Source organism: Callithrix jacchus, chromosome 16, assembly GCF_049354715.1.
Source record: "Callithrix jacchus isolate 240 chromosome 16, calJac240_pri, whole genome shotgun sequence".
NCBI lineage: Eukaryota > Metazoa > Chordata > Mammalia > Primates > Cebidae > Callithrix > Callithrix jacchus.
In genome coordinates, this window is record NC_133517.1 from 56,084,913 (window position 1) to 56,111,930 (window position 27,018).

At 61.9% G+C, this 27,018-nt stretch overlaps 1 protein-coding gene across 5 annotated transcripts in view; it reads right to left on the bottom strand.

Annotated features, from left to right (window-relative positions):
- Positions 1–1,514: 1,514 nt before the first annotated feature.
- Positions 1,515–27,018, bottom strand: part of PTP4A3 (protein tyrosine phosphatase 4A3) — a 44,790-nt gene continuing 19,286 nt past the window's right edge. The window contains exons 1-7 of one of the 5 annotated variants that reach the window (XM_035276571.3): positions 15,720–15,830; positions 14,010–14,227; positions 11,894–12,825; positions 8,009–8,101; positions 6,173–6,303; positions 5,441–5,515; positions 1,515–2,134 (exon numbers count right to left, since the gene is read on the bottom strand). In XM_035276571.3, the coding sequence (XP_035132462.1) occupies positions 2,017–2,134; positions 5,441–5,515; positions 6,173–6,303; positions 8,009–8,101; positions 11,894–11,998 (522 nt within the window). In that variant the 5' untranslated portion in view covers positions 11,999–12,825; positions 14,010–14,227; positions 15,720–15,830 and the 3' untranslated portion in view covers positions 1,515–2,016. Of the gene's footprint in view, positions 2,135–5,440; positions 5,516–6,172; positions 6,304–8,008; positions 8,102–11,893; positions 12,826–14,009; positions 14,228–15,719; positions 15,831–27,018 lie in introns of those variants that run through there. The other 4 variants (XM_035276570.3, XM_035276572.3, XM_054246582.2 and 1 more) reach the window with 4 other exon arrangements.

A 27,018-nucleotide genomic window follows, 5' to 3' on the forward strand; every position in this document is an offset into this window, starting at 1 on the left:
GAAAGCCCCTCCCTGCAGAGCTCTGCCTGGGGTCTCATCCCAGGCTGCACCTCCCTCAGGACCCTGTCAGGCCAGCCACCATCCCACCGATGGGATGATCCAGCCTATACCCCCTTTCCCATCCTGGCCAGCACTGACCCCCACTCCACACTCAGCCAGGTGGTCCTTCCACCTGGAGCATCTCCCCCACCTCCCTGCCTGGTACTCTGCACTGCACCCCCCCGGCCCTGCCTCCAAACCCCCTGCCCCCCTGAGGTAGAGTACCCCAAGGCCCTGCCTCCATACTCCCATTCCCACTGCCCTCACCAAGGTGGAGCACCCCAAGTCCCCACTTCCATGCCCTCCATTCCCCCTTCACCCCCCAGATAGAGCACCCTAAGGCCCCACCTCCCTGCCATCCACCCATCCCCCAAGCCCAGCCCCCCGAGGCAGAGCACCCCAAGGGTCCACCTCCATGCCCCATCTATTTGCCGCCCCCCGAGGTGGAGCACCACAGCTGTACTGGGAGGCTTGTCAGCCTGTCTTCCCCCCAACCTGCTAGACTGTGAACCTCTCATGGCAGGGACAGGGTTACACAGGGCCAGCAGCGCTGACCCCAAAACTTGGCTGGTGGATTAAAAAAATACAGCAAACTTCACCCAACACGTGTCGGATTTACTTGAGTTCCAGATGTGTTTGAGGACAGGAGGGAGTAACCCTCCGGGAGAGCTGTTGCCCTTTCTCCACACAGGAGCTGGGGAGCCAGGTCTGTATCCCCTTAGCCATCTGTCGGCTTCAGAGGCGGGGCCGCCTGAGACGAGGCTTGTCCCCGTCTTGTCCACTGACCTCCTTCAGCACCTGCCTCACTCCTTGCTGGAGCCCCAGGGCAGAGACCACTCCCAGGCTCGCCACACCCTAGGCCAGCCCCAGGCCCACCTTCCTCCCACCTGGGGCCATGCCCTCCGTGTACCTCGGCCTAGGGTGGGGTCAGCCCCCAACAGAGACATGAGCAAACGTCCACACCCTCTGGCAGGCACCACCCTCAGGTGCCCAGGTGGCACCCTCAGGCACCCTGCTCCCTGGCCTGATGGACGGTGCCTTCCTCTACCCCAGCCACTGCCTGTGCCCTTCCCCAGGCCTCAAATCTTGAAATGTGGACACCTGTCTGGGGCGGGGCAGGGCAGGACAGGGAGGCCAACTCGCCGGACACTGGCCCTGAAGAATTGCCAAATGAAGCCCTGTCCATCCTTCATAGGACAATGCTGATGACCTGGCCTCACCCTCTAACACCACAGCCCCAAGAACGGTCAACACGGTCACCCCAGCCAAAGTCGGGCTCCAGCCTTGATAGCAGGACAGGGCAGGCTGGCTCCTGGGTCGGGGTGCAGAGACCCAGCATGGCCACCAGAGGGAAGCATGGGAGCACACAGAAGCCCCATCCTGGGCAGCAGCCCAGCATCCAGACAGCAGCCGCCAGGGGGGCCCCCAGGCCAGGGCCCGCCCCACCTAACCCCACAGCCCACTCCACACACACGGCCATGGCTCCTGTTTTATTGCCTTCGAGCATCCAGAGCACCTGACTGTCCCAGGGTCTAATAACTTAAGGTGCCAAGAACAGGTCAGGGCAAGGGGCTGCAGAGGAGGGGCTGGGCCCAGTGATTACAAAATAGACCCCCTCCCTGCAACAAACAGGCCGGAGGAGGCCGGCCCAGGCTGCTGTGGGAGGGGGTGGGAAGGAGGTCTGGGGAAGAGGGCACCCAAGCCACCTCGGAGAGACAGAGCCATGGGCAGCGCCACCAACAGAAATGGCAGGAGGACACACGGGGGCGGGGCGAATGGGGGGATAAGGGGATGGGGGGATAATGGGATGGAGAGCATAAGGGAGGAAAAGGAAGGTGAGGCCGGCCAAGGCACGGAGCCCCTGCTGGGCTGGGCTGGGCTGGGCTGGGCAGGGCAGGGCAGGGCAGGGCAGGGCAGGGCAGGGCAGGGCCACCATGGGCCCCAGGCCCAGAAGCCAGGCCCAGCCGGGGTCCTGAGCTACATGACGCAGCAGCGGGTCTTGTGCGTGTGTGGGTCTTTGAACCGCAGCCTCTGTTTAGGCCGGTATTTCTCCAGGTAGGTAAGCTGCTTGCTGTTGATGGCTCCTCGGCGCTTCCTGGGAAGAGGGGACAGGGTGGGATCATCCGATGCCCTGGCTCTCCCACCTCGCCTGCCCCAGGGGACTGGAAGCTGAGAACGCAGTGGGCTGCAGTGAGGCCTTGCAGCTGGCCAAGCCCACCCCGCCCAGGGCTGCTTCCAGAGTCATAGCCACCCTTCCTGACGCCTGCAGCTCGCCCAGCTTGCCTTCCACACTCACCAAAGCATCAGCTCAGGCTGACTCCCTGAGCTCCCTATGGCGCCCAGGATTCCCCAGCTGGGTAGGACCTTCCCCAAGGCCATGAACCAGCAACAAGGGTGGTGCCTGGGCACCTCCACCATCCAGGGAGGGGAGCCCTATCAGTAAGGGAGGGGCCGCACCCAGAATTCCCACCCAGCTCTGTGACCTCCCAGTACAGCGGGGACCTGAGCTGCATGCTCTCCCTGTCCCTGCCATCTGCTCCCTATAGCAGGGACCTGGGCTGTGCATTCACCCTGTCCCTGCCACCTGGTCCTTGACTGCATGCTCATGGCTCGGGGGGACAGAAGGGCTTCCTGGAGGAGAGGATGCTGGAGCAATACCTGCCTGAAAGGCCCTGAGATGACAGGCATGGGGGCCTAGGGCTGCCCACTCAGCCCCTCTGGAGGCTCATGCATCCCCACCTGCCAGGACCTCAGGGGTGGCCATGGGCTGGCCCAGGCCAAGGAAGTGGGGGTGGAAGTAACCCGAGGAGTCTCTGCCCAGCAAAGCTGCAGGCGCCTTCCTGCACCATGGTGGCTTCCTCTGCCCCGCAGCACACAGGGGAAGGCGTGGCCCTCAGCCAGGCCTCAGTGTAGGGCCCCAGCCAACAGGCAGCAACAGGGGCAAGAAGCACCCGTGCCGTTCCAGGCTACTGGGGTCTGTGCCTGCCTCCATCCGCAACACGGCCCAGCCTGTCCTGCCCAGCGCAGCCACAAGGAAGCAACAAGCCCCAGCTCCCCGAGGCATGGGGCGGGGCCTGGGAGCATGTGTGGGTGCGGGTCATGTATATGCGCACACGTGTACCTGTCTGTGTGCGTCCCTGTGAGCAAACACCCACTTGTGTGTACGTGCCTGTTCACACACCTGCCTGCACCTGAGTGTGTGCCTGCGTATGTCTGGGTCTGTGTGTGCACACATGTGATGTGTGTGAACATGTGCCTGCATGTCCCCCATGTGTGTGTGAGCGTGTCTGTGTGTGCCCGTGCAAGTCCCAGTCTCCCCAAGGAGACCCAAGCACCTGCAGGCCACTCTCACACAGACCCACAGGGCAGGCCGGGCTCTCACACAGACCCACAGGGCAGGCCGGGCTCTCACACGGACTCACAGGGCAGGCTGGGCTCTCACACGGACCCAACCCACAGGGCAGGCCGGGCTCTCACACGGACCCAACCCATAGGGCCAGCCGGCACGGCAGGAGCAAGCCTGCCTCTGAGAGGAAGAGGCCCTACCAGCCAAGCCTGTCCAAGGAGCAGCACAGGTGTGTGTGGGTAACCCCCCTATAGGCACCGAGGAATGAGAGCTAAGCAGAACCCTGGCAGTTAGGGCTTGAGGAATGTCTCACTTTATAGTGTTACGACTCAGCTATTTCCTTTTATATAATCCTTTACATAATCATATATTAGTTTATAGAATTAGGGCTTGAACAATCCCTTTATATAATCCTCTATATATAATCATATAATGGTTGATAGTGTGAGTGCCTAAAGAATATTTCTCTACATATATACCTATAATTATATCTTAGTTCATATCGGAGGAATGCCTAGAGTGGACACAGTACAGAGCATGAATTAAGGAATAAGCAGCTTATAATCAGAGGAATGCCTGGAGCAGACACAGCGCAGAGCATGATTTAAGGGAAAACAGTTATACCAGGACAAGAATCCACGGCCCAGGCGGCAGCGTTCAGCTGTGTGGCAGGCTTGGGGCGAGAGCCACTCCTCCTGCTGAAGGAGCTGTAGGACCCTCTCCAGTTCTTGTGGAGGGCCGCCCTCAGACCAGCAATCCACCTTGGTGACTGTGAACTTTATCAGCTCTTGCTGCTGTGCTGCTCGAAAAGCATCTTCCCATAGAACCCACTGGAAGCTGCCAGCAGGTGGCAGACAGCTCTGTCACTACTGTGTGACTTAAAGCATCTTCCTATAAATTTTCTTAGAAGTATTCTGCCCATAGATAGAAGTCTTGCACACTGCACCCTCCTCACTGCGCACTGCCCACCTTCAAGCCTCGGTGACCTAATGGGGGTGGACCCCTTACTTCGCACGGCCCTTGCCTTCGTGGGAACAGGACCCTTGCTGTGCACTGTCCACCTCCTGGCCTAGGTGACCTAATGGGGGTGGACCCCGTGTTTTATTGCTGATGACCCTATCACTATTCTTAAAGATTATTTCACTCACTGCCCTGCCCCCTAACCTATACACAATATATACTCAGGCTTCTGGATATTTGGGGCCTCGCCTGACTCCGCTTATAGGTGGCGTGGCATGGCCCCCTGAGCCCAGTTGTGTTTTCTTTGTACTTCTGTGTCCTGTCTCTTTATTTCTCAGATCCTGCGCCTCAGCACAGCATGAGGCTCACCCTACGACCTTGTGAGGCCATCAGCCCTACAGGTGTGAGTGTCACACTCACAGGCACACACATGGCAGGCTGGGCAGGGGCCCTATCTGTTCCCACAGAGTTGGCCAGCGAGAGCTGCTGTCCCAGCCAGACTCCCCCAGGACCCTCTGGGTAGTGGGCAGATGGCAGCCTCCCCCACCAGGGAGGCCCCCAGTCAAAGGCACAGGCAGGTGGGCTGGCCCGGAAGCCTCCGAGGAGGGCGGGGAGGGCCGAGCTGGAGTGTGCGGGGTGGAGGGGGAGGGGTGGTGAGCAGCTGGACTCAGGGCAAGCTCTGAGACACTAGCCCAGAGTCAGTGTCCCTGCAGGTGGACAGGGTACGGTATGAAGTTTCAGGTTCTTGCTTTTCATGGAGGGGGTAACCTGGCTGGCTCTGGGGTCCTTCCACCCCAGTCAGGATGGCTGGGCCTGAAGGAGCTCTGTCTGTGGAGGGCAGGCAGGATGGCGTGTCGAGTGGCCTCACTGTGTCCCTGTGTGGCTGCATGGTCACCTCGGGGGCCGCTGTCCCCACCACAGGAAACACCCCAGGCTTCCCTGTTTCTGCAGAAAGGCCTGGCTTCGGTGGATCATCATTGCCTCAGGGTGACAGAACCACACAGCCAACACCACTGCGAAAGCCAGGCCCAGCCCTGCGTGGGCAGCCGATGCCCCTCCCCCGGTGCGCACAGCCCCCCCACCTCAGCCACTCACTGGCGGATGAACTGGATGGCGTCCTCGTACTTCATTCCGCTCTCGATGAGGGCCAGCGCCACAAGGACTGGAGCACTGGGGCAAACAGGAGGGCTGGAGTCATCAGAGCCCACGCGCCCGTCCCCTTGGCAGAGCACCTGCTGAAGATGCAGGGCACTGGGGCCAGAGGGGCCCAGACTCCCTGCTGCCTGAAGCTCCCCCACAGAGGCCACACCTCAGAGCCCAGCCTGAGAGCTGGGTCCAAATCCTGGCTCCCTCTGGGGCAGCCTCTCTGTGAGCTGCTGGGGGAGGGTTAACAAGAGCTGGCAGGTGAAGTGCTAGGAGCCGGACCCAGGCCTGCTGTCAGCCCTGCTCGCCTGGGTTTTCCTCTGCAGATGGAGGTGTCCCACTGGTCATTTCATCTAATCCCAGCCATTCTTCCTCCAAGCAGCGGGTCTGAGCCCCAGCTGTGTGTGGGGGTATCTTTGGGTCTGGGGAGGGGGATGGCAGCCCTTTCCTGCACAAGGTGTCAAGACAGTTTCCACCACAGCAGGAAGAAGCTGGGTGAGACTTTGGGAAGCAAACTCTGCAATGCTGGGAGAGGACCAGCCTGGGAGCCCTAGACCTTGGGGCCCAGGTCTCCTGGAAGGTCTCGTGAACATGTGTTCAGCACCCACATCCAAAAGTGAGGCTGTCAGACCACGAGATGCCCGACCCCTGGCATGGCCAGCCCCGCCCTGCCCCGACGCTCACCGGCCCAGGCCCGCCACGCAGTGTACAGCCACGCAGCTGCCCGGGGCCTCACAGAACTTGGCCTTCACCAGACTCAACCAGTCTTCCACAACCTTGCCGGGTGGGGGCGCCCCGTCGTCAAACGGCCAGTCCTGCAGAGGGAAGCAGACATGAGGACCCCTGACCACGGCAGGGCAGGGAGCTCTGACAGGCAGAGGATGCCAGGAGCCCCCTAGGGTGAGGGTGACAGACCCCAGAGGACACACAGGAAGGGTACAGCATGGCCATGGGCATACCCCATAGTGGGTGCCTCAGACTCATCATTCCCTGCTCACTTCAGCTGTCCCCTCCAGGAAGCCTTCCTGGACCACCCCTTTCTGAATAGAACCTCCTCCAGAGTCACACAAATCCTAATCCCCACATCTGTCAGCCCAAGTTCTGGTTCTGGGGTCACAGTCCCTCGCACCTGTGTGCCGGTGGCAGCCTGAGAGGTTTTGGCGCAGCTGGTGCAAGGGATCTTGTCCCTGTGGCAGCATGCAAAGACAGCTGGCACATGCCACACAAAGCCCAGGTGCCAGGAAGGACTGAAGACGGGGCTGTGGGATAAGACAGGCCTCCGTTTCTAAGAGCAGGACCCTCAACAGGGGTTTCCACTGGGGCCTAGCCCATTGCTGCTGGCGGTTAATTTGGTCTTGGAAGATGACCTGCGCTTGCCTTTGTCCCATCCCCCAGCATCACGGTGAGGTGGACGACAGGAGTCTTCCCAGGGGAGGGCCTGGGCACTGCAGTGGGGATGGACATGTTTCAGTCTTGGGAAGGCGGGTTCAGGCAGGGACGCAGGACCGTGCCAGACCTGGGGCTGTCTAGTGCCAGGGAGAGCCCACTGGGCCCACTGAGGCAGACCTGCAGCCTTTGGGGGCATCTTGCCCCTCCCCAGCCACCAGGCAGGGCAACTCCTAGAGGCAACTGGTCTGTGTGTAGGCGTCCCCACCTCCATTACAGCAACTTACATCTGACCCCAATCCCTCCACTGCTGTGGAAGGGGAGGGAGGACGTGGGAGCCCATGAGCGCACCCCGTCTCCACTCTTCCAAGCAGCTCACTTTGAGGGGAGGAGCCCAAGGCTCGGAGTGACCTGCGGGGTCATAAGGCTGGGGAGGGCAGGGGCGGGATGCCCATCTGACCCCACACGCCGGCACAGCCACCGCTCCAAACCACCAAGCCGAGGTGAGGAAACAGCAACCCCTGCCAAAAGCGGGGTCCTGGCGTGAAAAGCAGTGGCTAAGGGGCGCTCCACACTGGGGAGCCTGAGGCCCAGGTGCAGCTGGACAGGCCTGAGCCGGGGCTGGCTCTAGGGCTGCAGCTGCTGTGGCCTCCCCACCCCCAAAGGGTATGGCAACAGAACTGCCCCGCCCCTCCTAGACCTGGGTCCCTAGGGCCAAGGGAGCCAAGGAAACTGCCCAAGGGTCCTCCCCAGGAGCCCACAGCCTGGCAACAGGGCCCCAGCCACTCAGGCAGCGAGACCGAGGGGCACCCAAGACAGGCCAGAGGAGGGCCTGACAGGCAGAGAAGCCTGCCTGCTCCCTTGGCAGAGGCACCAAGCATGTGCCACCCCTGCCTGGCAAGCCAGGCTGGTCCATTCTAGACAGAAAGACGGGGTACACTAGGGTGACTTTCTTGAGGTCACATGGCCCAACACCCTGGCCTTCCCTTAATGTACCCAGACATACACACGGCCCAGGCACAAACAGGCCCTGGGGCTGCCACAGGAGGGGCACCAAGCCACCCTGGCAGGCCCAGAGCCCCCACCCCACCCTCCCCCGGTGGCAGCAGCCACCAGGGTCCCGCCTCGCCTCACCACAACTGTAATGCCGTCCTTTTCCAGCGGCGCTTTGTCGTACGTCACATCACACACACGCACCACGGTGGTGGCCCCATACTTCTTCAGGTCCTGGGCGTGGGAGGAGGAGGAGGCAGGGCTGGGCTGGGCAGCAGGGCTCCCAGGGCACAGCTGTTTCCCCCCAGTCCCCCAGGACTTGAACATGTCCCCTCAGACCTCCCAGGGTAGAGCCCTGTCCCCTCAGGCCTGCAGGGCAGGGTCATGCCTTGAAGAAGCCAGGGAAGGGCATGTCACCCTCCAGCCAGGCAGACCCTGATGCAGCAGAGCCCACCAAGAGTGGACTTGGGGCTCCATGGCTGGTGGATGTGGCATATAGATGTGGAAGAGACTGTCCTAGGTCCCTCGGGCCACCCAGAAGCAAAGGTGTCCCCACCCACATTCACAGTCACCCACAGCTCAGCAGCTGGGATTCCGGCTCCCCAACACATCATCCCCTCCTCTGGGGTGCTCAGGACCCCAGATCTACCAGGAACAACATTTTTTCCAGAAAAGCTACTAGGTCCCTGCAGCAGGAACCGGACCCCCCAGCCCACACGTGAGCCCCTGCATCCTAGCAGCTCCCCAGGCTGAGCCGCATGGATGGGTTCAGTCCAGAGGGGCTTTGGGGTCTAAGAGGGGTGGGTATCAGCTGGGGTGACTCAGACCAGGGAGGGCGGGCACCACTCAGAGGGCAGCCAGGAGGGAGCTGGGCCCTGTACGCCAGCAGGGCAGACACACACAACCAGGGAAAAGGTCACAGTAGTTCACAGCCAGGCCGATATTTATACCCCCAGTTCAGGGGGTTCCACTCCACGGAGTCACGTGCGGGGGCTGTTCCCACCCCATCTGCTCTTGCAGCTATTTTGGGAGTGGTGAGGAATCAGCTGCTAGGTCTTGCTAGTCAAGGGACAGGGACATGGAACACAAGAGAGGCCAGCACCCAACTATCTGAGAATGCAGGGTGCAGGTAAGGATGCTGGGCTCTGTGACTGTGGGGTACCTCAGGGTCCCTCTGTACCTTCAGCAGAGGGAACAGCCACCCATACCAGGACTTAGCCCTAGCCCTGGTGACAGGCTGAGCCCTCCCTGATCCCGATCACATACTGAGCCTTGAGCAGCCCTAATCCTGGTCACATGCTGAGTCCCGATCCTCGTCACACATTGAGCCCCAACTGTGGTCACACATTGAGCCCCAAATGTGGTCACAAACTGAGCCTGGATCTTGGTCACACACTAGGCCCCGACCCTGGTCACACATTAAGCCCCGACCCTGGTCACACACTGAGCCCCGATCCTGGTCACACTGAGCCCCGACCCTGGCCGCACACTGAGCCCCGAAACTGGTTGCACGCTGAGCCCCAATCCTGGACACACACTGAGCCCTGGTCCTAGACACACACTGAGCCCTGGTCCTAGACACACACTGAGCCCCGGTCCTGGTCACACTGAGCCCCGGTCCTGGTCACACTGAGCCCCAATCCTGGTCACACACTGAGCCCCGACCCTGGTCACACACTGAGCCCTGGTCCTGGACACACACTGAGCCCCGGTCCTGGACACACACTGAGCCCCGACCCTGGTCACACACTGAGCCCCGGTCCTGGACACACATTAAGCCCCGACCCTGGTCACACACTGAGCCCCGACCCTGGTCACACTGAGCCCCGACCCTGGTCACACACTGAGCCCCGAAACTGGTCGCACACTGAGCCCCAATCCTGGTCACACACTGAGCCCCGGTCCTGGACACACTGAGCCCCGGTCCTGGACACACAGTGAGCCCCAATCCTGGTCACACACTGAGCCCCGGTCCTGGACACACACTGAGCCCCGGTCCTGGTCACACACTGAGCCCCAATCCTGGTCACACTGAGCCCCGGTCCTGGACACACACTGAGCCCCGGTCCTGGACACACACTGAGCCCCGGTCCTGGTCACACACTGAGCCCCGGTCCTGGACACACTGAGCCCCGGTCCTGGTCACACTGAGCCCCGGTCCTGGACACACACTGAGCCCCGGTCCTGGACACACACTGAGCCCCGATCCTGGTCACACACTGAGCCCCGACCCTGGTCACACACTGAGCCCCGACCCTGGTCGCACACTGAGCCCCGACCCTGGTCGCACACTGAGCCCCGACCCTGGTCGCACGCTGAGCCCCTTCCCTGGTCGCACGCTGAGCCCCTTCCCTGGTCGCACGCTGAGCCCCAATCCTGGTCATACATGGAGCCCCGGTCCTAGACACACAATGAGCCCTGATCCTCATCACACTGAGCCCCGATCCTGGTCACACACTAAGCCTCGAACCTGGTTGCACACGGAGCCCCAGTCCTGGTCACACACCAAGCCCCAGTCCTGGACACACAATGAGCCCTGATCCTCATCACACTGAGCCCCGATCCTGGTCACACACTGAGCCCCAACCCTGGTCACACACTGAGCCCCGGTCCTGGTCGCACAGAGCCCCGATCCTGGTCACACACTGAGCCCCAATCCTGGACACACACTGAGCCCTGATCCTGGTCACACACTGAGTCGTGATCCTGGTCAAACATTGAGCCCTGATCCTGGTCACACACTGAGCCCTGATCCTGGTCACACACTGAGCCCTGTTCCTGGTCACATACCGAGCCCTGGTCCTGGACACACACTGAGTCCCAACCTTGGTCACACACTGAGACCTGACCTTGGTTACAAGCTTAACCCTGATCCCAGTCACATTCTGAGGCCTGACCCTGGCTGCTCATCATGCTGTTCTCACCAATCTTTCTGTCGGTTCTGCTGTTACCTCAGAGGTCTCAGCTGTGCAAGTGATAGCCGTCTTCTGTAGGGTACCTGGCTCAGTGTCCAGGGTCCAGGCTCCCTATGGCAAGGTGCCCAATGCCTCCTGCTCCACAGTTCTCAATGCCCTCTCATGCATAAATCCCTGCTTCATTATGACAAGGCCATGAAGGCGTATCTCATGTGGTAGAGGACTCAGCCACAAATGACTCTGCACACAGCTGCAGCCTCTGACTCAGCCTGGCACAGTCAGAGGCTTTGTCAACGGCCCGTACAAGGCCATAGACTCTGCAAACGGGCCCAGGCCTGCAGGCATCAGGGCACTCTGCAGAGGCCAGGCAGATCACTGCAGTCTCCACTCCCAACACGGCTTCTGCAAACGCATCTGCTCCCATGTGCCGGGGGGCCAGTGGCGGCATTTCTGCCTGCTGTCTCTCCAGGGCACAATGGTCCCTCCCTCCTGCAGTCAGCACTGACACTTGCCCAGTCCCCACTCACACAGATATCCAGGCCCTGAAGCCCCCAGCCCAGCCTGGTCTAGCCTGAGGCCTCACCCAGAGCCTGGCAATGCAGAGCAGGGCAATGCCTGGAGGCCTGGCCCACCATGGAGCCGACCTGCCCACCTGTCCCCATCCACCTGCTTCCCCATAAGCAGCCACTTCTCACACCAGGGCACCTCCTGCCCGCTCAGCCTAGGCACAGATGCCAAAAGGAAAGCAAAGGGCTCAGGAGGGCCCCAGCCCAGGCCACAGCTGAGCGTGCAGAGCCTGGCCCGTGTACCCCCGGCTTCACCACTTGCCTCTATCCACGTGGCGTGGAGTCCCTCCTGTCACACGCCAGCCCCCTGCAGGCCCCCTAGGGACCCAGTTGATCCCCCAACACCCTCACCCCCGAGGTCCCAAGGCATCCCCACGTCCCTCCTCCAGGACCCTGTAACGGGGCACTGAGCCCTGCTCCAAGGCCGTGAGCCCTGTCTAGCCAGCCAGGCCAGTGGACCCCTCTTGAGAGGCCTGAGCACAGCTCAGCTGGGCTTCGCTGCCACCTTGGCTGGACCTGCCCACCCCGCCGCCATCTGCACTCACCTCAATGAAGGTGCCGAGGCTGGCGTTGGTGGGGTTGTGGGTGATGAGGAAGCGCATGTGTTTGTAGCTCACCTCCACTGGGGCCGGGCGGTTCATCCGAGCCATGGCGCCTCCAGGGCAGAGAGGGGCTGCAGGGAAGGCTGGGGACACAGACCTGAGAAGTCCCCACGCACCCCCCAAAAATGAGGAGAACGAGATCCCTGTGCTTGTCCAAGAGAAAGAGATCTTTTTAAAAACCCACCCCCACACCCCGCACAAATATTGTGCAAATAACTTGGGCGTGGGGGAGGAAGCTGCCCAGAGTTTGGATAATTAAAAAAGAAAATCCAACTCTTAAAAAAGCAAAGGAACAAAACAGCCCCCCAAAGTACTGTAGGCAACTCCAAACTCCTGTCTCTCAGAGAGGGATAGTCATAAAGGGGCAAAAAATAAAAAGAACTACCAGAAAAGCTCAGCAAAGAAAACTTAAAAACCCAAAGGAAATCCAGCCGCCAAGCAGTGTCCAGAGCTGGACCCCACGCTGGGGGCGCCCTCTCCACATCGGTGGATGGGCAGACAGCCTCCTTCACTCAGAGGTGGTCCCCAAGCCCACAACAGCCAGAGTAAGAATGAACTTGAACTGAGCCAACTCCAGCACCCTTGGGCCAGGGGTCACCGGCAGCGGCCGCGGGGACAGTGGCCTCTGATGTGCAGGGCCTCTGTCATGTTACCCCATCGGGGTATGGTGAGTCCTGGAGGGGGACAGGGGGCTCAGGCAGTAGAGCTGGCCCCAGGCTGGACAGCAGAGGCCATCGGCAGTCGAGGGCAATGGTGACAGCCAGCAGCACGGGGACCCTCAGCAGCAGGCTCTGGGACCTCGGGTGCAGCAGTGCTCAGGGCTGGACCCCGCAGCCCACTCCATGAATCCCAGGCGGGTCCACAGCACACAGCATCTGGGGGAAAAGATGAAGAAAATTAACAGAAAGGGATCACAAGGGGTCACCCCACCCTCCCATGAGGGGTTCAAGCCTGCCCTGAGCCCACAGTCAGAGGCGACACTTCTCCTGGGGCCTCCTCCTGACCATGCTGAGTGACCCTCTTAGGCCTCAGTTTCCCTACATGGGAGCACAAGGAAGAACGGCTCCTACCAGGACTGACCCAGGCCTGGAGGCAATAGGGCAGCTACCATACAGCCAGCAGGGCATAACGGAGGACACAGGGGACAGGGATTTCAGATACACACACACCCCCAGGACATGCTAAACCCCAGCACACAGAGGACAGGTCCCTCTAGGGTGACAGAGACCAAGCTCCCCTAAGAAGCCTGAGCCTGGCCCCTGCCAGCCCGCTCTGATCTACGGAAAACCCACCCAGGACAGCTGCCCTCTCCTCTTCTGATTCTTGGCCACTGCGAACATCTGAGCCCAGGTCTCTCTGGGTGGCCCATCCTCAGGGAATGGGGCCCAGGCACTCAGTCAGTGCTGCCAGCACAAGGAGGTGAGGGGCCTGAGCCCACAGGTGGCCAAGGGCCAACTTAATCGCCCGTTGCTTTCTGCAGAAATTCTCCTTCCTGTCAGCAGCCCCCTGCCTGCCAGTGTCCCCCAGCCCCTGTGTCTCCACCGCTCACACAGGGCTCAGCCAGACTCAGGGGATAAACAGGCCAGGAGCTCAGGGAGGCGGGGACAGACAACACCAAACAGGCCAGCCGTCAGGCACACATGCCAGGGTGGCGACACCACAGGTAGCCAGGAGCGGGTTCACACGGTGAACAGCCCTAAGAGGGAGGCTGCAGGGGCGCCAGGGGCGGCTCAAAGTAACTCCACACCTGCCTCTCCCCGTCTCTGGGTCTCATGGCCCCAAAGCTCCCAGGCAAGGGAGTCCCAGGAGCGCACAGCCCCCTCCCCTCTCTCCGGAAGAGCTCGGACACCTTGTGCGAGGCGCTGGCCTCTTTGTTACCCCATTAGCACAATGATGGGCCACAAAAGATCCCTCCAGCGGTGACCCAGCTGTTAGCAGACCCTCCAGCCCCCTGGACTCAACCCAAGCCCAGCCCTGTCACTACTGCCTGCCACTCAGGAAAGGCACTTCAGGCCCCTCACCCGGCAGAGCCCTCCATCCCCCAGCCCACCCCTCTCACCTGTGCCCCTGCCCAGCACCCCTTCCCGGCTGCCCACCAGGCAGGCCAGGTCACTGGAGCCTCAGCCCAGGTGCAGGGAGGGCACAAGGCCTGGGCCCCCGGACTCGGAGGGTGGCTGGCGGGGACGGTGGGCTCCGCCTTGCCTGCCCTCCACACTCTGCGCGGTAGCCAGTGCTGCGGGCTCAGAGCAGGCGCCACATCTCATGTTCTTCCGTTGCCTGGTTCAGGGAAGGTTAAAATAGGCAGTGGCATGGGACCCCCAGAAGGAGGTAAAGGTGGAGACAAGGATCCCGTCCCTGGTCCTGCCAGCCCCCACCCAGCCCAGCTGGAGCCAGCACAGGCTCTGAGTGCAGGTGAGGGAAGCCACCAAGCACGAGCAGCACACAAACACCCAGGTCCCTCCTGGGGCAGCAGGATGTCCCCGTGTGCGTGCGCGCCGGGGCGAGCTCATGTTTACAGAAAGAGAAGAGGAAAACTGCCCGAGAAACCACGTTCCTGGGGTCGCCCCCTGAGGAGCCGGCCCAGCTCTCATGCCCAAGGCTGCCAGGGACCCCAGCAGACCCCACAGGAACAGCACATGGCCTGGCACCGCCGCCCAGTGGCCCCACTGCCCAGTGGCAATAGACAGGTCCTCAGGGCTGCAGGTTGCTGGGCAGGGAGATGGCTCTGAACCACCCCACACGACCACCCACCTGAGGCCAGAGGATGCCATGCATCCTCCCAGCTAGAATGGTATCAGGGCTCCAGGGAGAGGTTGGACTGGGCTGGGGTCTTGCCACACACCCCACTTGGCTCCGCAGCCTGGGGCCCCACCCCTGCCCAGCTGAGAGTAAAGCAGGGAGCCCCCAGCATGACTGCGGGACTCTGCCCTGCCCAGTGGCTACTCCCCAGAGAGGACACCCTTCCCTGACCACATGCCCCCTGAGCACCGGGGAGGGCCCAGAGAACAAGGATGAAGGATCCCCAGCGATGGGCACTCAGTGAAATGGGGACAGGCTGCCCCGGCCTCCATATGTTATAAGTCTCTGCCCAGCCCGAGGCCACAGCACAGGGCCCACAGGCAGCCTCAGCCCCTCCTTCCCTCCTGCCACCAAGCCCTGCAGCCCCTTCCCAAGATCTGGCTCAGTCTCCTCGGACCCGCAGGCCCAGGGCCTTCAGCTACTTTCAAACCAGTATCTTCTCAAGACCCTTTAAGCGAGAGTCCATCCCTGTCCCTGTTTGCCAGATGAGGAGAGAGGCCAGGGAGAGGGGAGGACAATTCTCTGGGCCCAGGCCAGACCAAGCGTCCAGTTAAGTGGGTTCTCTCTGGCTCCAGGCTAGGAGGCAGGAGCAACACGGATCCCCGTACAGAAAAGGAAACTGAGGTTCAGGGAGGCTACCACCCTCCTTCCCGATGGCAAAGCCGGTTAAGAAGTTTGAATCCAGTGTGAATCCAGCGCCCTTCAGAGAGGGCCCCCCTGGGATACTGGGGAAGAGGCTGGAGGCCCGCGGCTCAGTGGGTCCCAGGAGAAGCAAGGCTGGACCGTAGGTAGGGCTGAGGTGGGTGCTCTGCGGAGTTCCGAGGGACTAGGCGCCAATGACGTCCTGGTAAGGGGCACAGCCCCCTCCCTCGGCACCAGCAGGGCTCCCGCCCAGCCCTCTGGGGGGCACCACCTCCTCCCCGGCGGGGCTGGGGGCCCGGAAGGCAGCGTCCCCACCCACTAGGCTCACCCACACTGCAGGCATCCCGCCGTTTCCATGTGCGCCTGGCTGAGGGGTGCCCGTGGCGCTGGGCCGGGGGCAGGGCGCCGCCCCTCCACAGTGGAGCTGACTCCAGGCACTGCTGCCGCTGCCGCCTGCAGCTATTTATAGCGCCCAGGCATCACGTGGGGGGCGTGACCGGCGGGCGACCTGGCTGCCAGGGGCTCCCACACCTGCCGCCTAAATATAGCCGCGCCCCGCCCGGGAAACAAAGGGGCCGCACAGGGCAAGCGCAAGGAAGAGGAAGCCCAGCCAGGAAGGGGAAGCGTGGGGTGTGGCAAGGGCCCGGACCCCTCCGTCCTCCCGCTGGGCCTCTCCCGGTGTCCGTACTCCCTAGAACCTCGGGGCTCTCCCAGACCCCCTCCTGGGGCTTCTCTGGACTGTGGGCTGAAGGGACCACAGGGCAGGGGCTGCCGGGCCAAGCCCGTGGTGGGGAGGCCTAGAGGGGGCGCGCCTAGCTTTGGTTAATGGAAATGCGGTCCCTGGTGCAGGTGCTGGCCTGCACCCAGAGGAGTAGGGCACCCAAGTCCCCCCTGTTCAGACCCCTGCCCAGCTCACCAGCCCCCACCCAGGCACTCCTCTATGTAGTTACTCAGCACCCACCGTGTGCCGGACACTGTCCCCTCAATCCTCATGACCCACTGTGGCTGGCTATGCTGGTCTCCCCTAGCATTCTGGTGAGGAAACTGAGGCACTGAAACGAGGAACACACTCAGGTCACACTGGCAAGCAGGACTTGGCCAGGGAGCTATCTCCACAAACTCCGAGGCTACGCCCTGATGCCCCCTCTTCCAGGAAGCCCTCCCAGACGATCTCAAGCAAATGCCTCCCTGGGACTCCTGGCTCTGCCTCCTAGGAGCACTGTGTCCGGGAACTCACGTGCTCCTCAGACTATGAGGCCCAAGAGTACAGCCGGCATCACAGTCCACTCTGTGCCTGCCCTGGCCACACAGGGCCCTCAGAGCAGGGTGGAACAGGACACGTGGCATCCCCAGCTTGGGGTCCCTGGAGGCCTGGCCTTGCCTGCAGCTCTCAACCCGATCTCTGCAATCTGGGGTAATCAAGGGGCCCTGCTGAGAGCATGCCCCCACCAGGCTCTGCCCACCCACACTTCCAGACAGCATCACCAGCAGCCTGGCCCAGCTGTATCTGCAACCCTCACCTCCTCCCACCCCTAGGTGGGCAAGCAGGCAGGGGAGACAAGGACAGGAGGGCTGTGCCCAGTCTGGAGGGCCCCACAGGAACCCCCATCCACAGGCACATCAAGCCAGGTAGCCCTGCCTGTCGGCTCATGGACCCACGAGGGCATGAGCTCCCTGGCAAGGACACCCACCCATGTAGGCTCACCCAGCGCCACAGGAAGACTTGAGGCTCTGACTCCACCCAGTGCTCTCAGCTTGCCACTTCCAGCAGCATCTCCCTGAAGATCCAAGGCAGGAATGGATCGGCTTCAGGGCCTCTACCCCACCAGTCTCAACCTCAACCACTTTCTAAGGACAGCAGGCTAGGCGCTGCATTCCACGAGCAAGGCACTGACACCCGCCACATTGCAGTGACAAACCCGACGGCTCAGAGAAGCTGAGCAACCTGCTTGAGGCACAGCCAGGAGGCAGAGGAACCACAGCTGGAGCTGGTCTTACTGATCCCCAGAGACCGTACTTACCCCAACCCTAACCCTCTGTGAGAGAGGACCTCTGGGGTAAACCGCTCTTGCCACCCCAGCCTGTTTTCTTATCCATGAAAGGGTTCCCATCAAGCTCTGTGGTGCTACAAGCAGACAGAGCCCATCATGCCTGTGGCTACAAAGGTGGACCCCGGCATCCTCGGCACCCCCACCCAGGCTGCACCCCCTTGCCTAGGGCCCTCTGGCCGGGCTGGGGGGCACCTGCTGCAGCTGGCACAGCACCAGACCTTTCGGAGAAGTCTATTTATATCCAGGCAGGAGCCGTTCCTGGAATCCTACCAGAGCGAGCCTAAGACTGCCCATTGCTAGGGGGACCAGGAAGGGAGACCCAAGCAGGCCAAGCCCACGCCTGATGTGCTAAGACACATTCCCAAAGTCCTCCAGGCCCCCACGGCCAAGCCCCCCACCCCATCCTATCCCCTCTCCCCTTGCTATGTGTCCTTTAGAGCAGAGGGTCCCAGACCCCAGGGAAGGCATCCCAACTGCAGGAGGACTGAGAGGTCGTCAGTTTCACCCACCTCCCGCACAGGCCCTGGCACCAAGAGGGCTTCCACTTGTTTGTGGAGGAACAAATGACCCAATGTTCTGGGCAGAGGTCCAGACCTGGGAAACAGACAGAGCCCATCATGGGATCTGGACCCGAGGTCTAAAGGAACCTCAGAGGTCACCTACGCCACACCTAAGCCCCAGCTTGCACACCTCCGGTGAAAGGGAGCTCACTACTCCTTAGCATCCCTTATGCCCTTCACCCCAGGCAGCCTCCCAAGCTATCAGTCTCAGTCCCCTTCTCTGGTGCTTCCCGAGCACTCACTGCAGGGATGGGGACCAGCAGGAGGAGAGCTCCTAAGCAGCAGCAGCCCAGGGTGGCGAGAGGTCAGGGAAGGCTTCCTGGAGGAACTGGCCAGAGAGGAAGCAGGCACGCTCCTGATGCCAGCTAGACCCCCTACCCCAACTCCCTGCGTGACCCTGAGCCAGTGCTAGCCCTCTGGGGCCCATGGCTGCCTTTACAAATAGAGATGCTGCCAGAAAAAAAAGCCACCTTCCAAGGTGGTGCCAGCTCCAAGCCGGTCATGGGGTGCCTGGCTGCAGTCTGGAAGCAGAGCTGTTGGGCACTGGCTCAGGTTCTACCCACTGGGCATCTGCAGACCAGTGGGCTGCAAGGACAGACCCCTGCACTCAGCCACTGCCCCTCCGGGCCACACATGGCTTCAACAGTGCCTTCTGAGGCATGGCGCTGACTTGCCAAACTGGGAGACCTGCCCTGCTCCTCCTGAAGCTGCTCAAGTGCTGCCTACCACCAGTAGTGCCCAGGTTGCCACAGCTCCACCACAGCTTCCACAGGCAGGAGGGGCATGGGGAGGCACCCAGTGAGAGCATGGGCGAGGCCACGGGGCCCCACTCAGGCTGCCACTGGGCCACAGGCACCCAGCATCGGGCAGGCGATGCCCCCCAGGCACCAGGAGTCCCCCAAACCTGTGGCCACTTGGGCCCTCCCAGGCCTACCCAGAGCCTCCCAACCTCCAGCGACACCAGAGAACCACCCAGGTGATGGTAGAAACCTGACCCCAGGAGGTCTTAATATGACCCTGTGGTCTGCTGCGATGCCCGATCCCATCCCAGGACTCGGACCTCTTCCCCCACAGCCCAGCGCCAAGCCCCAGCCCTCCCCACCTGGACTCAGCTCAGCCAGCCTCACCCCTGTGGGCCTTGACCATCCCCTAATGGGACTAGGGATGCCAGAGGAAAGGAGCAAGGGAGGACAAGCGTCAGGGGAGAGGTGGAGGAGGGGACAGTCACAGGGAGGGGTTCTGACCCACACGATGGTGGTCAGGACTGGGCTCTGGACTCATGGCCTGGGGTCAAGCCCAGTGCTGCCCATGACTGCTTCTGCCCTGTGAGCCTTGCTTCTCCACCTGTAAAAGGTATGACAAGCCCTACCTCACCGGGGTCTGGAGGGGATGGCAGGACAGTGGGCACTGACAGCTGGAAGACAAGGCCTCTGGCAACAGCTCAAATGAGGAAACTGAGGCATGGTCAGGGGAAGTGCAACTCCCAAATGTGGCCATGCAAACCCTCCAGGAACTCCTCTGCCACACTCGAAGCTCACCTGGCAGCAAGGCATTTAGGGCATCTTCCCCACCTGGGGGTGAAATACCGCCAGGTCCCCTCCTAGTTCCCCCCACCCCACCCTTGTTGCTCCCCCAGCATCCCAGCCCTCCACCTGCCCTTCCTGCGGGCAGGGATGCGGGTGTCAGTGGCTTGGAAAGCATCCCAGCAGCCACTGCCAGCCATGGTGCCTCTGGCATTTGAGGCCCGCCTGCCCAGCACAAAGCCCACTACCCCCTCCCCATCCCCATCCCCAAAGGGCACCCCACCCTCCGCACTGCCCTGCACCCTCCTGAGGCTCAGCAGTGCCTCTGAGCCTCCCTACTCCCACCCTGGACCACAGGACTCCCACCAATGAGGAACAGGGACCAGGCATTCATCTGCCCATTCATTCATTCATTCACGCAATTGACAAATACGTACTGAGCACCTTCAAGGCCCAGGTGCTGGGCTAAGCATGGGAGATTCAGGAAAGAAATGGACAGAAACAGCACACAGTCTGCCCACCTTCTCCCGCCCTCACAGGTGGGCCTACCCAGCCGCCCCTCCACCACTTGCCCTGCCAAGCCGCCTCCTGGACTCCCCAGGCAGGTGAGCCAGGTAATGACAATATTGTTGGGTTTCCAGGGAGGGGTTTGGGGTGCCCACATGCCGGCATCTCCACTGAGTCAGGGGTCACTTCCTTCCTGGAGCCAAGCAACTTGGTTCTTCAACGAGGCACCATGCCAACCTATGCCTCAGTTTCCCAGGCTGTCACAAACAGGGAAAGGCTTCCTGGCTCACAGCAGAGTTACTGCCAAGGCCATCAGTTCAGGTCCCAGGGCCGTCAGGCCTCCAATCACCCTACTGTCCCCAGCCATCGACACAGCCAAGGCCTCCACAGGGCTGCACCCACCTCGCCTCCCAGCCCACCCCCACAAGCTCCCTCCCCACCTCCTGGCATGGCTCATGCTCTGCTCAGACACCACCTCTCAGGGAATCTTCACTCCCCACTCCCCGTGTCCTGGATCCCTCCTCTGTAAAGAGGGATCGCAACCATCACTCCCTTACAGAGTGACTGGAAATAAAGGAATCGGGTCACAAAAAGTGCTTAGGGTCTGTTGCTGCCTCTGTGACCCCTGTATCCCCAAGTCCCAGCGAGGATGCCACCCCTTCTCCTCTGGTCTTGATCTGAGTCCAGCAAGGAATGAGCCACGCAGGCCTGGGCATCCTCTGAGGCCACAGTGAGCCCCTGGCTGCCACCTCCCTGCCCCCCACCTCCCTGTCCCCTGCCTCCCTGGGGCCCAGGTCTCAGGACCTCTCACCCCTGTCGTTATGCCTTCTCCTTGTCAATATCCCTGACATGCCCAGGCAGCTCAGGACCCCAACCAGAGAACCATGGGAGAGCACAGGTCTTCTCAGAGGGCCACCACCAGCTAGCCCTGCTTTCCCCACCCGGTTGGGGTCTCTAGTCTGCCACCCCGCCCATCTCCCACCCCTACCCAGTCAGCCAGCCCAGCCTCCCCACCAGGGCAGGTTTCACGGGAGGTATGTGCGTCCCTGCCTCTGAGGGCAGCTCGATTCAGGTTTGGTTAAGTGTGCGGCCCACTTCCAGCCCAGACTACACTTGGGGTCAAGAGCCCATGTAATCTACCCACCCACCCAGCAAGCCACCCCCTACAGCAAGGCCTGGCACAGGACCGGAGACAGAATGGTAGTCCCCACCCTGCTGCTGCTCACATACCTTCCATGGCTCCCTATGGCCTATAGAACCAAGTTCTGGCTTTTCAGCCTGGCCCACTGGCCCCTGCCCTTGCTTCCCTCACAGGTGGGGAGGGGGAAGGGAAGGGGATGGGTTAGAGTCACACCTCCATGTAACCTCTTCTCTCTGCCCAGAATGTCCCTGGACACACCTCCTCATGCTCAAGACCAGACCAGAGTCCCTCCTCCAGGAAGCCTGCAGGTGCTCAGTACCTGGGTCCCTCACATTTCCATTCATACATGTACCTGCCAAACACCATCTGGGCTCCAGGCCCCATGGTAGGTACTGGGTGGGGGTCAGGGGTGAGCAAACCCCACAACCCACCCTCAGGAGTCACTGGGTGGGTGGAGGACAGTGGGGGCAGGCATTACCCAGGCGAAGGACTGCAGCAATGGGAAGCGGCACGAGACCCACAGAACCGCTGATTCCCATCCCTCCCGTAATGGCTGAGGGAGAGCAATCACAGAGGCCTCTCTGAGGAGGCAGGCTTCAGGCAGGTGGGATCCTCCCTGAGGGTGGCATGGGCTACCAAGGTGGGGAATGTAGCAGACTCTCCGCTGATCCCCACAAGCACAGCACACATCAAGTCTGTCCCTGCTGGCAGCTCAAAGCCCTTTCACAGCCACTGTCCCATCACCCCCATCCCCAAGCGCGCTGTCACCGCCACCAGAGACAAGCTTTATGAGTCCCATTTTACACAGAGGCTCGCCAGACTGGGCAGAGCAGAGCCGCCAGAAACCCCAGCGCTAAGCCCAGGGCTCCTTCTCTTCCACCCCAGCAAATCATGAGAGCCTCATCTGTTCAGAGCCCACAGGAGGCTGAGGATGAGGGAGCAGCCTGCAGAGCAGCCGAACAGATGGCAGGAGGCTCCCGCCTGGACTCAGCCACCCCACCCCAGGCCAGCTCCTCAGATCCTCAACTCAGCCAGAGACTGGCTAACCAATCCAGAAAGCCACTGAAACTTCAGACCTCACAAGGATTATTAAAAACCAAGATAAGAGCAGAGGACCACCTAAGCTGCCATTTGTTAACAACAGTCGTGACATTTGCCACATACCGGGTACCTGATTACTGACAGTCTGATGATTGTCGGGGTCAGGTCCTGAGGCTCCTCTATTAGCTGGGGAGCTTCCGCAGCTCTGAGCCCCCAGCTGACTCGCCCTACACAGCGGGGTTCAGCAGCCTCCCCAGCTGCTGTGAAGATGAAGTGAAGTCAGTCCACACTCAGGGCAAGCGAGAGTGGCATCTGCCCTAACCATGCCAACCACAGGGCCGCATGGCCAGGCCGGTTCTGATCCCACTGCACCTCGAAGGGCACCTGTGTGACTGGGTGACCCAGACAGCCCTGGTCCACCCGCTGTCCTGGAGTGACAGCTCACAGCACCTCCTTTGGTGATAGAGTGATGATAAGGGGCAAACCACGTGGCCATTGCTTGATGACCCTCCGCCAATAAGACCGGCCACGAGCAGAGGGAATCGGGAGGTTTCTCCTCCGCACAAGAACCAGGCTGACCCCCCACCCGCTGGGTCCCCGCCCCTGCCTCCAGACGGTGCAGCCGGGAGTCGAGGCCAGAGGTCAGCGAACTCGGGACCCAGCTCACAGGGCTGGCCTCCAGGACATCGCCACGTGGGGTCTAGGGCAAAGAGCCCAAGGAGAGCGGGGTCCCAGCGCCGTTGGAGGGGGCTCTGGGGAAGGCGCTTCCGCCACTAGGGCGGCGCCCTCGCCACCCGACTGACTGCAGGCTCGGGCCCAGCGGTGCGCGTGCACAGAAGGCAGAACCTCTCTCCCCACCCCCTCGGGCCTCTCTCCCTGGAGTCTGGCCCGCCAAGGCTGGTACAGACACTCACCCAGCAGGCGGGTCCTCCAGGCTCCGAGTTCGATGCACCCTGCCGCGGGCTTTATCCCCGCCTGTACAGGCCCTCCCCGCCCCCGCGCCCCCCTCCCCTGCCCTGCCCGCCCCACTCTATTCGCTTCCCCTCTCCGCGACTCCTACTCCCCTCCCCACACCCCCACCCTCCCAACCCTCTAATCCTCCGCCCCCACCTCTCTCCCACCCCGCCCCCTGCACTCCACCCCCCAGTCCCGCCCCCTGCCCCGCCCCCTGCCCCTACCCGCAGCCCACCCCGCCCCCTGCCTCCCACCCCTCTCCCCATCCCGCCCCTGGCCCCCTGCCCTCCGTGTACGTCAAAAGGTCCCACCCAGAATCAGGCGGGGGCGTGGGGCTAAGCAGTCCCCCCAAGGATCCCGGAAGGCTCTGGCTGGGGCCTGGAGTAGGGACAGGAGCCGCAGGGTCCCAGGGCCGCATCGTGCACCCTGGTCGGGGCAGAGGGCAGGAGGGCCCCTCCCACGCTGGCCTGGGCTGTGGGGCCCAAGTAGGGGAGACGGGGGGGAAGGGCGGTCCCCAGGGCCCTGTAATAGCAGGAGCCAGCAGGAGGGGGCGGGAGCTGGGGGTGCGGTGGCAATGCACACAGACCCAGACCCTGCAGCTGGGCTTGCGAAAGACTCGGGGCTGCCCAGGGCTCCAGCCTGCCGGCTCACTGCCTGCTGCAGGCTGGGAAGAGGGGCCAAGGGCCCGTTCCTTGCTGCGCTGGAGGGAGCCTCACGGACCCCCACCACTCCCACCTGCCCACACAGAAGGGCCTGGGCCCCTGCAGCCTGCTTCAACTGTGCAGCCCCAGGTCCTCTCCCTCCCAGGTGGCAGCCCCAGGCTCAGCAAGCCCTCACTTCATCCTGTTGGCCCCATTTCCTCCAGGAGGAAATGCAGGGAGACAGGAGAGGCGATTTAGTGGACCCCACCCAGGCCCCCCACCACCCACACCCACCCACCCCCACCCCATACACACAAGCTCTAACATAGTTCCTTCCGCAGGAAGTGGGAACTCCACCAGTGGAGGAGGGGCTGTTCCCGAAGTCCAGGGCCAGGGTCAGTTGCCCCTCCCCCATCAGGATGCTGCCCCAACCCTGGTGCGATGAGGAGGGGTGGAGCCCTCATCCCTCACCCTGGAAAGGATGAGGGGTATCTCTCAGGCCAGCCCAGCTCCCACTAAGAAGTCCACGATTATCGCTGCTACCCCCAGCCACCCAGACAGTTGCCCCATAACTCACCACTCCCTGCCCAGGCACCCCATCCACCTGTGCCAGTCTGGAGCTGCCCACGAGTCACCAACCCCCAGCCCAAGGCTCTTCCCAAGCTCAGTGCCCAAGCTCTCCCCAGGTGCCTGCCCAACCTCTCCTGCTCCTCAAGACCCCTGCCAGGTGCAGGGACTCACACACCTGCCACCAGGCTTCTACTCCCACTCACCCTCTGTCTGGCTATCCTTCTCTCTTCCTGCCAGGCCACCTCTTCTAGCCTCCCCGTGAGTGAACCTCCCCTGCCCCAGCCACCTTCTGCCACTACAATCCCAGAGGCCAGGTCTACCTGGAGTCACCCACCAGGCTGGGCCCCCTGGCCCCTTTTGAACTCTCCATGGGAGGATACAAATCTCGGGGGTTACTGTTCACAGTGGCCTAATGTCCAGCGAGTGGACAGGACAGCTCCACATGCAGGCCAAGTCATGGCTCAGCTAGGACTCCCAGGCCAGTACTCATGCCCCTCCGGTGTGACTGAGAACCCGGTGTGGAAGCCGCCCAGTGGGGAGCTCTGGCAAGCATACATGACCTGCATACACCAACATATGTGCTCATGCGTAAACATACGTGCCACAGACACAGACGACCAGATAAGACACCAGTGCCAGGAAGATGGGACCCCCCTGCCCCGCAGCAGCCAGCCCTACAACACCCTCCAGAGCCTCCAGGAACACCATGAGCCCCGAGTCTCCCATGTCCTCCCATCCATGCCCCTTCTTTTGTCTTGCCTGGAAGGCCTCTCCCAGGCTGGAAGGAGGATGGCACAGGAGGCCTCTCCCACAGCCACATCTGCTGTTGACCAGCCACTGCCCTCCCTGCTCTAACCCTGACCCATCCTGGAACAGATGCAGCTGGACTCCTGAGTGTTTCCAAAACCATGGCCTTTGTTAAATGCAGGTTCCCAGGCCACAGCCAGATCAGGAGCCCCACTCACATGCGCACACATGGCCCCACCTGGCCCTGGGCAGGTGGGAGCCGTGTTCTGCTGGCCCTACCCCTCCCTGCCCCCAGCCTCCCGCCACAGAGCTTGGTTATAACACATCTGCCAGCAGCAGCTTCTGTCAAGAGTCAGTCACTCTGGAGTTCAGGGTGCTGGGTCGGGCATCCTGCGGCTCCCGGATTCCAGACAGGAGGAAGCTGGCATGGAAGCCTGCCCTGGCCTGGGCATCAGGCCTTTATGCCCACAGTCCTGCTGCCTTCCTCCTGGGCCCCATTTCGCCCTGCTGATTCCTGCTGCCGTGCTACCCACGTCTCCAAAGCCCATACAGGCCAGTACCCAGCAGTGGGCATGGTGTCCCAGAGGGCATGGAGTTCCATTCGGCACTCATGGCCTCTGAGAGGGAGCCTCTCCTCACCCCAGCGCCTGAGCCCTGCCAAGAATGTGAAGACTCCAGCAGCCCCAGAGGAGGCCCCTAATCTGGCCCCCAGGAGAGCTCAGGGCCTCTCTGGCGCACCAGGCACAGCCCCTAACCCTCCTGTGCCACACACCAGTGGACCCTCCGCAGACACAGCTGACCCCAGAGTGGGAACTGACCCCCAAGCACTCCACAGGTCTACATGCCTGATGGTCCCTCCTGCTGGCCGGAGGAGGCTGTCCCCGAAGGTCCTCACCCACAGTGGGGGAAGTGCATGAGGCCAGCATTGAGCCCACTGGGCCTGGCTGAGCCCCACCCCAGATGTCCCCTGGGAACTCCAAAACCCTCCCATGCATGCTGCATGCCTCAGGGCCCCTCTCCCAAGCTCCCCAAACCTCGTTAGTCACCAGCACAACGTGGGAATTATGAGCGCATCGCAAGGTGAGAACACACAGGAACTGTACCTGGTAGTGCCCAAGGAGTTGTCCCAGAGGCTGAGAGGGCAGGGGTGGGCAGTGGGCACACTGGCTGTGGGAGGACTCAAGCTAAGCTCGCTCTGCAGAAAGGTTCCAGAGTTCGGCTGAGTACCATGTGCCTGTGGTCCCTGAGGGTGGCTGGACCTTGGGGCCACTTCCACTACACACAGAAGCCGTGGGCAGGGCGGCAGGCATATACACCGCTGCCGTGTCACAGAAGAGGAAGAACCCTTGCTCAGCTGCTGCTCAGCGAACCACCCCAAATCCCAACATCCCCTCCCTGAGCCCAATGTCCAGTCCCACGGAAGGCAGAGAAGGCCCAAGAGCCCCCTCTGTGCAGTGGCCTTGCATTGTGCCCTCAGCACAGGCCACACCCACATCCAGCCTAGAGCAGTCTTGGAAGGCAAGCATCACCCCACTTTATGGATGAGTAAACTGAGGCTCAGACTGTGCAGTCTGTGAGAGGTCTGAGGGGCTGAGAGGGGATTCGGGGCCTACCCAAGGCAGGCATTTTCTCTGCACTTTCTTCTTAAAGCAGCCGAGACCTACACTCCACGTTAGTGCCCCGGCAGGCACAGTCACCCTGCACTTCAGTCCCCAGAATCCCCTTCTCTATGCCACCCAGGGCCTGTGAGGTCGGGGGGGGGCAGGAAGGGGGCTTGAGATCATGGAGCTGGCCAGGGCCACTGGCCAAGGTCCTGGTGGACGCACGTCAGAGGGGCCTGTGGAGCCGCGGGAAAGAGCTCTGACCTGGCCTCAGGAGGCCACGTCCAAAAT